Below are 17,615 nucleotides of genomic sequence, written 5' to 3'. Positions count from 1 at the left end.
ATGGGACATTTTGGCTGTAGATCCAACAGGACTTCATATGGATTGGAAGTGGGTGCTAAGGACATGAGAGGTATTCACAGTGTATATTCCTCTAGAAACTAGTATTTATTTGAGGACTTTCTCCCCCTTCTATTTGTGAAGAGGATCTAAATGAAAAGACAACAGAAAATAATGAACAACGAGAAGAGATCATTCGCCTCAAGCAAGAGAAGAGTTGCCTGCATGACGAATTGGTCTTTACTGGTAAAAATAGATTGTTTGTTTAAGTGATTGAATAGTTATATATATTTTGTAACCTGTACTTTCTTTGGTACTACCATGGTGGGCTAAATGAACTGCCTGCCTCAAAATACTATATGTATTTATGTAATTAATTTTAACACCCTTTGAGAAACGAAGAGAGACCATGCAGGACATTTTAAAGCTGTCGTCATACTTACCAGTTAACTCAGTTTTCCCTTCTGTAAAATGAGGAGCTGCTCTCCCTTCCAGCTTGAGTATGTGACTATACTTCTTACTAAAAATGCAACACTTGGCTTAAAAATTCATTAAGGAAGAATCTTATGAGCCAAAGAAGGGAGGATGTTCATACTTCTGCAAACACTAGGTAAAAATTAGGAATTCAACATTTTTTTAGTTTTCCAAATAAATCACCCGTAATTATTACAGTTGGAAAACTTCATGTGTTTTGTTACATCAGTATGACCCCAAAATAATAAAATTGGAGATGAGTTGTTCATGATGTGAAAGCAAGTTTGTCAATAATATGTAATGTAAAAATTGTACACACACTGCTCCACCGGCTGCCATATTCTCCTGCACTTTTAACCCCAACCTACCCCAGTATGTTAGAGTGTGTAGCCCCTCCTTTCTCTACTCCCAACTGAGAATCACTGATATATAGATCTGATCCATATATGGCTAGATCTGATCCATATATGGCCCTGCCAGCCAAGATTTTTTTGGACTTTAATTCTGGTAGTTTGTATTAAGAAAATCATAGATTTGGGGATAAAATTCCAAATAGAAATTAAATGAACATTTTTGGGTCTACTCATACATACCCTCAATGTTCTTCCTTCTAGGAAGAGAATACATTTCTATAAGTTAAAGGACAGGATACAGTATTACATTTTTTTTTTTCCGAATAAAGTGGAATTCTTAATTTTAATCTCATGTGATTAAGATAGGAGAAATGCAGTTTTCTACCACTAGAGGTCACTATTTCTGTTATTTCTAGGGCTATACAGCATGCACGCATCTAAAGATACATATATAAAGTTGTATGTATATTTGGATGTATACGTAAAGATACGTATATTTGTGGCTTTACGGTTGAATTCACACAGTCTTTGGATCAGTGTATATGTGCCAGGCACTCTGTTAGTGACCAAGAAGCACAAGGCCCACAGAGAATTCAGTGTTACACAAATGCTATGAAAGGTCAGACAATGGAGAAAAGTTTACAAGATATTTTAATAAATAACCTCCTTTTCTTTTGGTTCATCTATTTTTACTCATTCTGTTAGGTATTACTAGGTAAAGTATATGTAATTTGTTAGCTAATACTCCAATAAATCCGTTTTGTGAAATAATTTTTTGAATCATTTCCTAAGCTGATTTCTTAAACATTTTTTCTGCTCAAACCACTGTCTCAGAACAATTTTTGTACGCTTAAATGATAAAAGTGAATTATGCCTAAAAATAATTTTTAAAGGCTTACTGCTAAGTCGCTTCAGTCATGTCCGACTCTGTGCGACCCCATAGACGGCAGCCCACCAGGCTCCCCTGTCCCTGGGATTCTCCAGGCAAGAACACTGGAGTGGGTTGCCATTTCCTTCTCCAATGCAGGAAAGTGAAAAGTCAAAGTGAAGTCGCTCAGTTGTGTCCAACTCTTTGCGACCCCATGGACTGCAGCCCACCAGGCTCCTCCGTCCATGAGATTTTCCAGGCGAGAGTACTGGAGTGGGGTGCCATCGCCTTCTCCGTTTAAAGGCTTAACGTGATAATATGCTCTCAGGTGCCATGGCTGAAAATTAACACATTTTATTCGAGATTGGAAGATGCCTTAGAAATGTACTTTTAATTCAAAACTTCATTTTCCCTCTTATTGAAGTTCTTCACATAGGGTTAGAGACAGGTTTCATTTATACATGTTGCTTATAAGAAGTTTTTTTTTTTAAAAAAAAACCACGATGCTAGTTTACATTTCTGTGGTCCTGAGAGTTCTGTAAGACTGAGTGAAGGTCTTTCAGGCAGTAAAAGGCATAGCGGCCTGACCGGAGCTCAGCAGGTCCAGACTGCCAGCCCCCCTGCCTTTATGCTGCTGTCCTTAGGCTGCCTGGCTTAGGCAGGTGTCAGCAGAGAGTTCCGTATCTCTTTGTTTTCAGTAACCAATGTGTGAAAATAGGCAGACCCACTCCACTTTGGTCCCTAGATAATCCAGCCATGTAGGAAAGTGTCAGATCTAAGGAAACAGTTCTGTTTTATGCAACAGTAGATTATTCTAACGACAGATTAAGGCAGTACTGAAGTACATTTAGAATTGCCCTTTCAATGCCAGATAAAGTCGTTAGCTTTTGTTTAGGGGGCCATGCTGTGCCCTAAAGAAGTATCGCTAAACACTGGGAAGGCACCAGCATGTTAGATGCTGTTGAAAATGAGAGGTGGGTAGAACAGAGAGCAGCCAGGAGGCCTAGACGCCCGATAGGCATCGCTTCCCCTGTGAAAGGCGCTATGTCCCCTCTTTTATTGTTTTCTTTGTGCATAGGATTGAATTCATACAAACTAAATGGGGCTTCATAAATATTGCAAGTGCACTACTTTTTTAGGCTTTCGTTATGGTGTTGACTCATCTAATGCAAGGAAATAAATTCAGAAATGAGGAGAGGTAGTAGTTTAAACCCGAGGCGGTGGCTTTCACTGTGCCGTGTCCTCCATTCTGTGCACGTGGATTACCTTTTTGAAATGAGATGATGCTGCAGACCCGGGTTGGAAGGGCTGAGCATTAAGCGTGTTTGGGTAGGAGGTGGTGGCTTTTCACAGGTCACTCCTCATGCTTTATTCCACCTGGCCCTGCTCTGATTACCAGCAAGCACTTGGCAGAAAAGCTGTCTAGGTAGCGTCTCCATCCCCAGCAAAGCTCATGCCTTTGTCCTTGGATGGTTTCTGTGATGTTCCAAATGTAAAGCAACGATAAAATAAATATTTGTATTCTCCATCCATGAGGAAAATGACCCGTGGAAAAGGAACTATTAATAAACCGTAGGAGTTGCACATTTTGATTTAGGCTGCATCTGATTGACTCAAAATCCATTCATGTAACAGAGGGCTATTTTGTGCATTTCATTTGAACTTCTTATAAAGATAGTAGGGTTTTTTTAGGTGAAACATTTACTGTTGATCTCTCACTTCTGTGTGAATGACATGATTTCTCATTAAGCATAATACTAATTTTTTTTCTGGTGCAAGACTTCATAGAGACTTCAGATCTTTCCTTTCTGTAGGTTCTCATTTGCCAAGTTCTGAAACTGTTTTAAAAATATTGACTTCTCATACTCCAACTCTAGTAATAATGAAGTGTCCCAATTTCAGCAGAATGTTTTTGGTCTTTATAAAAGAATGAAGATTAAAAAAAAATACCTCTTTTTCTTTCTGAGCTAGGAAATTGAGTGTAATGCTCAAGTATATATTCAAGACAATTCTGAATCTTAATTACCTATCAGATAAAAAGAATTTTCAAGAAATAGAAAGTCTGTAAAGGAGTCCTGGGCTTTCCTTAAAATGGAAAGACAAGTTTATCTACCTATGGGGTCACCTCATAGGTTCAGGTATCTTAAGTCTTTGGCTTGCAAGATCATGTAGGAATAGCCTGATTGTGAGATTATATCAGATTGACTTACCTACTGAAGAAAGCAGTGAATTTTTTTTTTCCCTTGTAATGTTAGGTTTTTTTCTGTTGATAAAAGTAATATGTTGTTTGGATTTTTATAAGGAAAATGCATTTACAAGTTACCTGTGTAATGTGAATAAACAAGTAAAGAATAAAGTATTAAATTTTAGAGATTTAGAACTCATCCCCTCCCCCCAAAAAAGGAAAATAATTTTCTTTAATCCTTACATCTAAAAATAACTTCTTTTGATATTTCAGTGTAATATGTAAAAAAGTATAACTTGATATTCCATCAAAAGAAAGAATAACTTTCTTTTGATATTGCCCTCAGCCTTTTTCAATGCATATGTACGTACAGACACACACGTCATTTGATCATAGAGTTTGTACAGTTTGGAATACTTTTTTGACTTAGCATTAATTATATTGTGAAAGTTTTCAAATTTGGTGAAGGATCTAGTTAGAATCACAGATTAAACTTCCTGGGCATCCATTTTACAATTTTAAAATTCAGAAACTAGTGGGGAAAAAAAATTAGCCATGTGCACTTTCAGTTGTTAGAAATGAAGAGGTGTGTATTGATGTGGCTGGTGAAAAATGTTTTAATAATATTTGTTCTTAAATAGCAGAGAGAGAAAAAAGGAAAGATGAGTTACTTGATATCGCAAAGTCAAAGCAAGAGCGCATGAACGCAGAGCTGCATAATCTGAGACAGGTACATCCCCACTCCCTCTTCACTATTAAGTGGGAAACATTTATAAACAGACATCAAATTAGGAAAAGTGTATGCCTGGTGATTTTGTTTATGGTGCTTCTGGAATCCTGACTACTTTAAAGGTGTATCAATCGTATTAACCTCGCAGATAGAGTCTTGCTTATAGTAAAGGAGACTAGTTATACTAACAAATCTTGGTGCGAACAGGAAAAATGAAAGCTAACATACTCAGCATATGTCTTTAGCCACTGTCTGATACGTTTTAGCGTTTGAAACACCCAACTGTTGGCTTGCTTTAGCTTTGTCGTTACACTTTGTATTGATTTATCAATATCTACGGCAGATTTACGTAAAACAACAGCGTGATCTGCAGTTTCTTAATTTCAATGTGGAAAATTCTCAGGAATTAATACAGATATATGACTCAAAGATGGAGGAATCAAAGGGCATGGAATCCAGGTAACCTTAGTAAGATGCCATTAATATGATATTGTATTTATTTCCGTCATTCATCAATGTTTGTTAAGTACCTACTATGGGTCAGTACTTACTACTATTCCCTAGATAGCAGGGAGTAAATGGGAAAAAATATATGTGAGCTAATAATTATCATTTTAATCCTGGGTTGTAGTGAGACTAGATTTAGAATTTTAGGCATGATCCTAATTAAACTATTTGATAAATTTCATTAAATACATTATTTGTGGGTATGTGTTGTATAAAAGGCTTTGAGGTAAAGTAGAAATTACAGAGATGAATCATTTATTCAGAACTCTCAGTATTTTAGGCACTGGGCTAGGAATCGGAAAAATAAAGATATACTGGGTATTATACTTATCTAAAAGAGAGAACATCAAAGAAGGGTAGAAATAACTGCAGCAGAAGTTCAGCTGAGGGTGACCTCTGCTCTCAGCTTGATTTTTCCAATAACAGGCAGTATGTGAATTAAATTCATTTCTGTAAAAGTAGAACATAAACATATGAAGAGTGGTTTAATTGACAAGCATACAGCTGTCCCACAGTTCAGTTTAGTCCACTCATCCAACCGAATAGTGAGGAAGTGGTGGAAAGGAGGGGGCATTCAGGGGACTCCCATCTCTCCATGTAAGGGCAGAAGCTGGGCCCAGTGGCGCACGCCTTTCCCGGGGGGCTGGGGTTCGAGGGTGGGAGTGGTCAGGAGTTGCAGGGTTTTGCTGCAGACTGGAAGGCTGGGGACTCACCCCACACTTTGCTGCATTCGCTGTGCTTTTCTTCGGGTCTTTCACTGGGGCTTCTAACACCATCGGTCTGTATCCCAGTATCTGCAGCTGCTACTAATAAACAGCAGACCAAGCCGGCGATCTCCAGGAGGCAGAAGCCCCTAACCAGTTGTCTCTCTTTCCTTTTTGTACTTCATTTCCTCTGGGAGGCACCTGGCCTTAGACGATAGAGGTTATTCTTTAAGAACATAAAGTGGCCTTTCCCATTCTAGAAGGAGAATCAGAATCATATAGATTAGAACACCTGAACACATGTGACATGAGCATTTTAACAGGCAGTGTATTAAAAGATTTATCACAATGATTTTTATTTTATGCACACGTGTCATTTTTACTTTAGACTGGCTTTCAATAGGTATGCAGCAGATAAATGGGATAGTAATGAATACAGTATGGTAAACACATTTGGCACTGTCCAGTTTATCTCTATACCTTGAATCCCCATTGCCTTTCAGTTCTGGCTTTAGCTCTGCTTACTGTGAAACTAATAGAATTAGGAAAAGAAATAACAGATCAGTCAACAAGTATTTACAGAACACTGAGTGTGTATTAATGACCGTGCTAGGTGCTAGGGGGATTAAAAATGCCTTCATATGTGAAAAACACCCTTAAGCATCTTTAGGCAAGACATTGATATGTATGAAACAGTGAGCCATACAGTTGTAATAGGAGAGTCTGTCTCTGATTAATTAAATCATATATGCAATAAGATAGTGATTTGCAGTATGGACAGTATGTATAGTAGACCTTAAGGATGGGACATGGGGGAGTGGGCATATGGGGCTTGGTGATCACAAAGACTTCTTGGAGGAGGCTGGGCTAAAATTGGGCTCCGAAGAATATAAAAATTCTACCTTCTATTTTCAACTGAGACAAATGGGTTTTATTAAGGTTTAGCTCAACTGATGAGGTTTGAGTGAAATATTTAGAATGACAGTATCAAGTGTATCTTATAACTTCCCGTTTTTTGTAATGCCACCATAGCAGAGACATGTGTTTATCAGACCTTGAAAATAACCACCTAAAAGTCGATTTTAAGAGGGAGAAAAATCAGAAGTCACTGGTTAAGGACCAAAAATTTGAGACCACGTTGGTTCAGCAAACTAGGTCAGACAAGAGCTCTTGTGATGTATGCAAAGAGAAGAAACTACAGGTTAATACTTCATTTGGGGGAAAAAGTGTAATTGCTATCTCATCTCTATTTGCAAAAGACTTAGTGGAGAAACAAAAGTCTTGGTCTCTGGGAGGAAAAATCCAGATTGAACCCGAAAACAAAAGTACATTTTGCAAGATCCACGCAAAATCACACAAAGGGAATGGAATTGGGATTCAGAATGAAGAGAAGCAACCCTCAGAAACATCAACATCTGTATCTGATGATAAATGGCATGACGTCAACGTTTACCTGGGCCTGGCTGGCTGTTCTGATTCAAAACAGCCAGAAAAGCTGGATGTCGACTATCAGGACCACTTGGAAAGGCCTGGAGTCTCCTGTTACCACAAAAATGAAGCCTGTGTGGATGAAAGTGACCTGTGGGAGTCCAAGTGCTGCCACCCGAGTAACTTCATCATCGAAGCGCCAGGCCACATGTCTGACGTGGAGTGGATGAGCATCTTCAAGCCTTCCAAAGTACAGAGAGTCGTGCGCCACAGATCTGTGTGCACTTGTTCAGAAAGTGCCAGCGGGCCCAAGTACAACTCTTCGACAAGGTCAGTCTCGTTTCACATTTGTAAACACTCAGGGAGCCTACTTGGTGTTGTGGTTTAGTTGCTAAGTTGTATCCAACTCTTTTGCACCCCATGGACTGTAGCCCGCCAGGTACCTCTGTCCATGGGATTCGTCTGGCAAGAATACTAGAGCGGGTTGCCATTTCCTGGCAAGAATGCTAGAGCGGGTTGCCATTTCCTCCTCTAGAGGATCTCCCTGACCCAGGGATTGAACGCACGTCTCTGTGTTTTCAGGTGGATTCTTTACCGCCAAGCACCAGGGAAGCCCAGGGAGCCTACTTACTGAGTTTAGAAATGGAAAAGGCCCACAGGAGCCACTTCCTGCCAACTGTGAAATGAGAGCAGTGTTTGCAGCAGACATTGTGTGTGACACACCGCTTCCTCTTTTCATCACAGCGCAGGCTGTTGAGTTTTGACTGCACAGAGACTTGATGCCAGTGAGAAGTTTGTGCCTAGGACAGCATCTGAGGCAAAGGTTTTGCTTAACAACACAGCCAGCTGTCATGAGCTGAGCAAACATGTTTTATTTTAAAACAAACAGGGAGGTCACTTCACAGAGTAGAATGCTGCTCTGGGGCATTCCTCAGCCTGGATCCTTTTGAATCGATAAGCTGTTTCTTTCATGTCCAGATTACATTCCCTAGACCCCAGATAAGACATTCTCCTGGCGTGCATCGGCTTATTGATACATCCAACTGCTTTGGCCTTTGCGTTCAGTTTACATCTCCGAAACTTTCTTACTTTTCAAAATCATGCAGGAGAAAGAATATTTGTGTTTAACAAGCTGGTAACAGTTATTGGCCTTTTTCTTTCAGTTTTATTGAGATATAACTGATGTAGAACACTGTATAAATTTAAGGTGTTTGCCATAACGATTTAAGTACATCAGGAAGTGATGAGCACAGTAAGTTTAGTGAATGGCCATCATCTCATATAGATACAAAAGGAAAAAAAATTATTGTTCCTTGTGATGAGAACCCTTAGGATTTACCTTCTCAGCAATTTTCGTATATAGCCTACACCAGTGTAAATTTTATTAATCCTACTGTATGTGAAATCTCTAGTTCTTATAACTGTAAGTTTGTGCCTTTTGACCATTTCTATCCAACTGTATTTTTTATTTTTTTTTAAGAGAAGAAAATGCATTAGTTGTCAGCAAATGCTGGACGTTTCAGGCTCATCCGGTCAGTTGCTGAATCCTGTAGTTAGTTGTGGGGCACTATCCTAACTTCTGCTATTTTTAAAGAAAACCTTGCTCTTTGACCTTAAATTATAGAAAGAATAAAGTTTCTATATTGAGAGCCTTATCTGAATCATCACATTGACTTTCATAGGACTTTATAGTTAAAAATTCCTTTGGGGGATTTTCATTGTTTGGGTTTTCATTTGGCCTGTTTAGAAGCCTGAGTCATTTAAAAATCATATACTGATTCTGTCAGTTGCAAAAGTTTTTTAAAAAATTGGTTGTTACACTAAATGTTACCTGTTCATATTTGGTTTTAATAAAAGATTGCCTTAAGTAATCGCAAATCCCAGTAGGACACAACTTCCTGTTTTTCACTACTGAACAAAAACACGCATATATTAGGGGGAAAATTTTGTGTTAGACAGTTTTAAGAGCACAGTGGACATACATTAAATTTAAGGCATGAAAGAAATTCCAGAGCAACTTCAGAGTGTTCTTTCCAGGCCCTTTTGACCTCCCTGACTTGAAATAATTCAAGTGACTTCTTGTTCTGCCAGCAGAGGCACATGGCAAGGCATCGCACGACAAACGCATGATTAAGTAGAAAAGGCCATCGTTTTTCCCGTTCTTCCTTAGACTGTAAGAATTGCGTGCACACTTCATCATCTGACCGAAAGGTCCTTCACATCTATACCTCCATTCCATTTGACAGCTAGGGGTGTGTCTGCACGGAGAAGCCACAGCAGCCTGCCTGGACCGATCCAGAAGGTCCATGGGAGAAGGTTTCCAGGGCCTGTTTCCAGGCTCTGCTTTGAGCCCAGACTTTAATAACCTGCCCAGAAACTTAGCTACATGTGTCTGTTCTCTAATTACTGAGATCCTGTAGAAGAATTAAGGACCCATAACAGTGCCACTCAATTTTCACAAAAGCACTTTAAAAAAACTATTAACAAAAATCAATCTCTCGCCAACAACCTAAAATCTACACGTTTAACCTTATACTGTATTCATTTCTTTCCCCCGTCTCTCTTGGATGATCCTATCCCTCAAACCTTCTTTTCTTTGCTGTTTTTTTTCCCAAGGTGTAGAGAGGAGGACAATTCTCTCTTCTGTAGTTACCCTTTAACAAAGAATTTTGTTTTCTTGCTGTGAAGGGTGTGCATTAATTTATAATATCTTATATAAATACTCTATTCAAATCTGTAACATTCTATTCAAACTTGAGCTTCTTCATCAAAAAAGAAAAATCTCTCTCTTTTTTGTCCTGTTGAGATGCTTTTCTGTACTGGTGTCAGATGTTTCCTATTGTTTCAAGATGCCTGTTTTTGTTTGGTTTTATTATTCACAGTGAGCTGATCGCCATCCAGCAGTCCCACTGTTTGGGTTCTTCAAAATCTGCCTTAAGAGAAGATGAGAAGTTGATAGAGACAGAATCCTCTTCCGATAAAAAGAACTCATCTAAGATTTTGTTAGTCAACAAAGACACAGCCCTCCCCAGTGAAAAGGTTTGTATTTCACTTAGGAATACTCAGCTTAGGGACTTCCCTGGCAGTCCAGTGGTTGGGACTTAGCCTTCCAATGCAGGAGGGTGTGGGCTTGATCCCTGGTCGGGGAGCTAAGACCCCCACATGCCTCATGGCCAAAAAGCAAAGAACAGAAGAAGAATATTGTAACAAATTCGATAAAGACTTTAAAAATGGTCCATATTTTTTAAAAAAATCTTTAAAGAAAGAAATACCCAGCTTATTCAGGCAAGATTTCTCCCCAGTGTACTTTTAGTTCTTCTATAGCAGTATTGTTAGTGTGCTTATGTTAGTGTGCTTAATTTTGGCTGTTCTTCAGGTTTTATTTTAACCATAGGGCTTTACCTGCATTATTGAACTGAAGTCATACTTACTTCCCTTCTGTTTTCCTTAAACATACTGTAGGTTAGCTTCAGGCAAAACGTCCCTCAGGCCCTCCAAGTGATTGCTGTATCTATTTTTAGTAAATAGTTTAAACACACAGCAAGTGAAGAGTACAAGAAGCAACTGTGTACCTACATTCAGATTTAACATGTTTACATTTTGCTGTATTTGCTTTATTTTTCAAGTGGTAAAGAAATAGAACGTTGCAGATAAAGAGTAAACTCCACGTGTCACTCTGCCCCGTCCACCCCTGCCACCAGCTAACCACTACCATGAAGTCGTCTCCACATTTGTTTTTATGCTTTTACGTTTTTCATAAAAGTGTACACCTAAATATCACGTACTGTTGCTTTGTTTAAAATGTACATAAATGCCTTTTGCAGTGTGATTTTCCAGCTCTGTTAGTATTTTGTGACCCTCATCAGTGTTGACGTTGTGGACCTGGCCTCGTCATTTTGACGGCTGCTCAGCATGCTGTCCAGTGACTGAATAAACCGTAGTCTGTCTGTTCACACCCCTCCATGCAGGCAGTGAGGTTATTTCTGTGTGGGTGTGTGTTTAGTTTCTCAGTCGTGTTCAACCCTTTTCGACCCCATGGACCGTAGCTCGCCAAGCTCCTCTGTCCGTGGAATTCTCCAGGCAAGAGTACTGGAGTGGGATGCCATTTCCTACTCCAGGGGACCTTCCCCGCCCCCCCCCCCCCCCCCCCCAGGGACGGAGCCCACTTCTCCTGCACCTCCTGCGTTGGCAGGCTGATTCTTGATGCAGCCACCGGGGAAGCCCTGAGGTGGTTTCTGCACTCACTGTTGTGGATGAGCCAGTGTCTTTATCATGAACAGGCTCCTGCTCGCAGCTTTATCGTAAAGAAAATTAGTTCAAGTAAACTTAGTCATTTTGGGGGTTATTTTGGGAAGATATCTGGCTTTGAAAGCATCTAATCTGAGTTCAAATCCCCATTTTGCTTTGTCTTAGCTCAATGACCTTAGTACAGTTATTTAACTTCTTTGAGCCTCAATTTGTTCACCTACAAAAATATAATTAAAGTATCACAGTTGGGGCTTCCTTTGTAGCTCAGACGATAAAGCATCTGCCGCCAATGCAGGAGACCTGGGTTTGATCCCTGAGTTGGGAAGATCCCCTGCAGAAGGAAATGGCAACCCACTCCAGTATCCTTGCTTGGAAAATCTCATGGACATGTGAGCCTGACAGCTGCAGTCCATGGCGTCACAAAGAGTCAGACACGACTGGGCAACTAACACACACCCACAGCATCACAGTTCCTTGGTTTCAAGGGGATATCGTAGGGCTTGGCCGCTAATGGGTGTTTTGATGAGTGTTGGTCCTCTTTGTTATGAATTGACGATACTAAGTGTTGACTAGAATCAGGAGCATCTGGAGCGTTCATTCACTGATGGCGAGAATGTGCATGGCAGAGCCACTTTGGAAAACACTTGGGTACTTTCTATTAAAAAACTGCTTAAAAAAAAAAGTTAAATATACACCTACCATATGACCCAGCTATTCTACTCCTGCAGAAATGGAAACATATGTCCACATAAATATTCTAGCAGCTTTATTTTCACTAGTTAAAAAAAAACTGGGAATAACCTGATTATGCTACAGGAGGTGAATAGATAAACAGTGGTTTATCCATACAATGGAGTACTTCTCAGCAATAAAAAGAATGAACTATTTATACATATACAGCATGGTGTACCCCAAGATAATTATGCTGAGATAAGCCAGACAGACAAAAGTATGTAATGCATTTATATAAAATTCTAGAAAATGCAAACTAATCTCCTGTGAGAGAAAGCAGATCAGTAGTTGTCTGAGAATGGGAAGGAGGGACTCTGAGAGGCAGGAATTCCCCAGGGACACAGGCATGGTAAATGTGACCTGTATTCATCATGGGTGTGTACATGCACCAGAACTCACCAGATATTCACTGAATTGTATAGTTAATTGTATGTTCACTGTGGAAAACTCACAGGTTGTATACTGTGAAAAACTTTTTACACAAAGTAGAAAATTAAACAAGAATGAACAAACTAAGATATATTTCCACATATTTTTAAAAGCTAACAGAGGACTTCCCTGGCGGTCCAGTGGCTAAGACTCTGTGCTCTCAATGCAAAGGACCTAGGCTTGATCCCTGGTCAGGGAACTAAGATCCCACATGCTCCATGGTGTGACCAAAAAATTAAAAATTAATTTAAAAGCTAGCAAGCCTTTAGTGTTAAAGTTGCATTTTGTAAGTGTTTTGACTTGGTAATTACAGCCTTGACAAGTTGATTTAAGAGAGGTAAACAATGCCTATGATTCTTTTATCACATGGGTGTTACTTAATTAGGTGTAGTAAGTTCTGTTGAAGTCAAATTACCTAGTCGAATAGGTTTTGAGAAAGAACTGAAATTTGGTTCTTTTAGTATTTAGTGTTCTGCTTTGGCATGTAACACACACTTAAAGAACCAGTCATGAATAGTTGACGTTTGTGCCTGTCAGATTGTTCTTGTAGACATATACGTTAGAAAGTGTTTCTTGATTTCATCAGTGCTTGAATTGTGTTGTGTTCCCAGGATGATTTTTCTCCCACGAGTAAGCTTCAGCGTTTGCTGGCAGAATCCCGTCAGATGGTCACGGACCTGGAGCTGAGCACCCTGCTTCCCATCAGCTCCGAGAATCTCAGCACCAGCAAAAGCGTAAGTTCTTCCTTTTCTTTTGACCCTGAACCTTTTCCGTCATTGTGTGCGAATGTCACTTTCTGTTAGAATAGCAGTGTCTTCTTGTCTGGGGGAAGGGGTTTGCAGCCTGGGTTTAAGGAGGAACAGAATGTTGCCACAGATGCCACCACACCCAGACTTCCTCTTTCCAGTTACCTGGGCACATGCATGTACATTCTGGGGGATTTTTAAAAGACATTTTATTATAGAACATTTCAAGTACAGAAGTAGAAAGACTACTTCTAATTCCAGAGTTCCAGTAACCGCCAGCTTTCTGCTGCCTTTGTTTCATCTTCCCCCATCCGTCCCTGTGTTTTCCTGAAACATTTTAAAGCAAACCCTGGACATAATGTCAGGTTTCCCTGGTGGCTCAGTGGTAAAGAATCCGCCTGCCAATGCCGGAGATGCAAGAGACATCTTGCATCTTGCATTCCTTTGATCCCTGGGTCAGGAAGATCCCCTGGAGTAGGAAACGGCAAGCCACTCTAGTGTTCTTGCCTGGAAAATCCCATGGACAGAGGAGCCTGGCCGGTAGCTATAATCTGTGGGGTCACACAGAGTTGAACATGACTTAGCAAAAACAACAACAGACATCGTGTGTTTTCACTCATATGTACTTCATTCTATAGCTCTAACAGGTAAGGACTTTTATTACACCCAGCCAGATTCACAGTAACTCTAGTATTGTCTAATGACTACACTACCTTAAGGTCTCCCCATTTGTCTCAAAAGTATCTTTTTACTGTTTGTTCAAATTAATACTCAATCGAGGTCCGTATTTTGCACTTGAATGAATCCCTGAGGTCTCTCTTCATCACTAACAGTTCCTTCTCCTTCCTTCCCTCCTTCTCTCCTTCCTTCCTCCTCTCTTCTTTCTCTTGTGTTTCATTTTTTAAAAAATATTTATTTGTTTGACTGTGCTGGGTCTTGGTTGCAGCAGGTGGGATCTGATCTTATTAGTTCCTCAACCAGAGATCGAACCTGGGCCCCCTCCATTGAGTGTAGAGTCTTAGCCACTAGACCACCAGAGAAGTCCCTTCTTTCTTTGTCTTTTGATGCCACTTGTTTGTGGGAGAAGCACTGGGTCGTTGTCCCGTAGGTTTGCCCAGGGACTGAGATAGGCTTGATGACTCCATCCTCACTGTTGCGTCACACATACCTCTAGCCTCCAAATTCCTGTAAGCTAGTATTTCTGTCTAGTGACTTGTTGAGACTTGGGGTCAGTTTGGGTTCTTTTTGTTTGCTCTGGCGCTACGCCCTCCTGGGTGACACCCAGTCTGTGGCCTAGTGCATCCTATCAGGAGGATCCTCGTGTCTGGTTGCCCCACTTGTGGATGTCAGACTTATTGGGGAGATTGTCAGCCTGAGCTTTTTTATTGTAGAGTTTCCCTAAAGTTCACTTAATGACTTTTGTGTTTCTTGATTGTTATGCTTTAGATCTGTTGTTTCATTAGGAATTGCAAAATAGTCATTTTCTAAATCTGTCGGTCTTTGGGAGTGTGTCACACATGAATTCTAACTGCTTTCTCTGAGTACAGGAACACTGCAGTAGCAGTGATATAAGTTGCTTTGTAGATTCTATAGCCTGCCATAAATAGTGAAAAGAACACCGAACTTGAAATCAGGACACTTGAGTCCCAGTTGCCCAGTCTGTAAAATACAAGCTTGAGATGGGTGCTATAAGATTCCAGGTCCGTTAGTTGGATGTGCTGTGGACATAGTTCAAGATACTTGAAAGCCATTGAGTTAAACTTTTTTGTATCCCTGACCAAATAAAATTAAAAAGATCTGCAAGACATTGAAATACCATTTGTTTAAAATTTTTAAATTTATTTTTGGCCGCACTGTGTCTTAGTTGCAGCAGGCAGGATCTTTGCTGTAACAGACAGGATGTTTCATTTCAGCGCACCGGCTTTTCTCTAGTTGTGGCTTGAGGGCTTAGGTGCCCTTCTGTCTGTGGGACTTTAGTTCCCCGACCAGGGACGGAACCTGTGCCCCTTCATTGGAAGGTAGATCTTTTTTTTTTAACTTTTTTACTTTGTATTGGGGTATAGCTGATTAACAATGCTGTGATAGTTTGAGGTGAACAGGGAAGGGACTCAGTCATACATATACATGTATCCATTTCCCCCCCGAACTCCCCTCCCATTCAGGCTATGGAAGGCGGATCCTTACACTGGACCACTAGGGAATTTATCACTGCACCTGGGCTCTCTCCAGTTTTGGTGAGCGGGGCTACTCTGGCTGTAGTGCCTGGGCTCCTCCTCGCAGTGGTTTCTCTTGCTGCAGAGCACGAGCCCTGTGCACAGGCTCAGTAGTTGTGGTGCATGGGCTTGGTTGCTCTGCAGCATGTGGGATCTTCCTGGACCAGGGATTGAACCTGCGTCTCCTGCATTGGTAGGCAGATTCTTAACCAATGAGCCGCCAGGAAAGCCCTTAATGCCTGTATGCAGGCGTGCATATGTGCGAAGTTGGTTCAGTCGTGTCCAAGTCTTTGTGACCCACTGGACTACAGCCCACCAAGCTCCTCTGCCCGTGAGATTCTTCAGATAAGAAGGTTGGAGGGTTGCCATTCCCTTCTCCAGGGGATCTTCCCAACCCTGGGATCGAACCCACGTCTCTTATGTCTCCTGCATTGGCAGGCGGGTTCTTTACCACTAGTGCCCCCTGGGAAACACTAGTCTCAGTGGTAAAGAATCTGCCTGCCAAGCAAGAGACGTGGGTTCAATCCCTGGGTTGGGAAGATCCCCTGGAGGAGGAAATGGCAACCCACTCCAGCATCCCTGCCTGGGAAATCCCATGGACAGAGGATCCTGGCGGGCTACAGTCCATGAGGTCAAAAAAGAACTGGAACCAACTTAGCTACTGAACAACCACCACCAACATCCCTCTCAAGATATAGAACATCTCCATCATCCCAGAAAGTTCCCTCATGGTCTTTGGAGTGAATCTTTCCCTACCTCCACCCTAGGCAACTACTGATTTGACTTTTATCATTAGAGAATAGTTTTGCCTATTCTAGAACTTCATATAAATGCAGTGATACAGGTTGTACTGTTACTTTATGACCAACCTAGACAGCATATTCAGAGAAGGCAATGGCAACCCACTCCAGTACTCTTGCCTGGAAAATCCCATGGACAGAGGAGCCTGGTGGGCTGCAGTCCATGGGGTCGCTAGGAGTCGGACACGACTGAGCGACCTCGCTTTCACTTTTCACTTTGATGCATTAGAGAAGGAAATGGCAACCCACTCTTGTGTTCTTGCCTGGAGAATCCCAGGGAGGGGGGTGCCTGGTGGGCTCTTGTCTATGGCGTCGCACAGAGACAACTGAAGCAACTTAGCAGCAGCAGCAGCAGCAGCAGACAGCATATTAGAAAGCAGAGACATTACTTTGCCAACAAAGGTCTATCTAGTCAAAGCTATGGTTTTTCCAGGAGTCATGTATGGATGTAAGAGTTGAACTGTAAAGAAAGCTGAGTGCCAAAGAATTGATGCTTTTAAACTGTGGTGTTACAGAGAAGACTCTTGAGAGTCCCTTGGATTGCAAGGAGATCCAACCAGTCCATCCTAAAGGAAATCAGTCCTGAATATTCATTGGAAGGACTGATGCCGAAGCTGAAACTCCAATACTTTGGCCACCTGATGCAAAGAACTGACTCATTGGAAAAGACCCTGATGCTGGGAAAGATTGAAGTTGGGAGGAGAAGGGGACGACAGAGGATGAGATGGTTGGATGGCATCACTGACTCAGTGGATGTGGGTTTGAATAAACTCTGGGAGTTGGTGACGGACAGGGAGGCCTGGCGTGCTGCAGTCCATGGGGTCACAAAAAGTTGGACACAACTAAGCGACCAAAGTAACTGACTGACTTACACGTTGTACTCCTTATCTAGCTTCTTTCAGTAGAATTATTTTGAGATCATGCGTGTTGCTGTTTATCAGTATTTCGCTCTTTTTTGTTGCTGATTAGCATTGCATTGTATGAAAAGACCACAGTTTGTTTATCTGCCTGTTGATGGGCTATTTGGGTTGTTTCCAGTTTTGGACTATCATAAGTAAAGCTGTGAACATTTCACACACACAAGCCTTTTTTGTAAATGGACATATGTCTTCATTTCTCTAAGGGTAAATACCTAGAAGTAGAATTGCTAGTTATAGCATTTAAATTTTTAATAAACTGGCAAGTCATTTTTCAGAGTGGT

General features: G+C 41.0%; 1 protein-coding gene across 3 annotated transcripts in view; it reads left to right on the top strand.

Annotated features, from left to right (window-relative positions):
• CCDC62 (coiled-coil domain containing 62) overlaps positions 1-17,615 on the top strand; it is a 40,887-nt gene that overhangs the window by 15,460 nt on the left and 7,812 nt on the right. For 2 of the 3 annotated variants that reach the window (XM_069557750.1, XM_069557748.1), the window contains 6 exons: positions 142-243; positions 4,519-4,607; positions 4,951-5,066; positions 6,851-7,576; positions 10,129-10,285; positions 13,267-13,389. In XM_069557750.1, coding sequence (XP_069413851.1) covers positions 142-243; positions 4,519-4,607; positions 4,951-5,066; positions 6,851-7,576; positions 10,129-10,285; positions 13,267-13,389 — 1,313 coding nt within the window. The remainder of the gene's footprint in view (positions 1-141; positions 244-4,518; positions 4,608-4,950; positions 5,067-6,850; positions 7,577-10,128; positions 10,286-13,266; positions 13,390-17,615) is intronic. The other variant, XM_069557749.1, reaches the window with a different exon arrangement.

The sequence above is a fragment of the Ovis canadensis genome, chromosome 17 (assembly GCF_042477335.2).
Source record: "Ovis canadensis isolate MfBH-ARS-UI-01 breed Bighorn chromosome 17, ARS-UI_OviCan_v2, whole genome shotgun sequence".
Classification (NCBI taxonomy): Eukaryota; Metazoa; Chordata; class Mammalia; order Artiodactyla; family Bovidae; genus Ovis; species Ovis canadensis.
The sequence above is the reverse complement of the archived record's forward strand: the minus strand, read 5'-3'. Positions and strand labels throughout refer to the sequence as shown.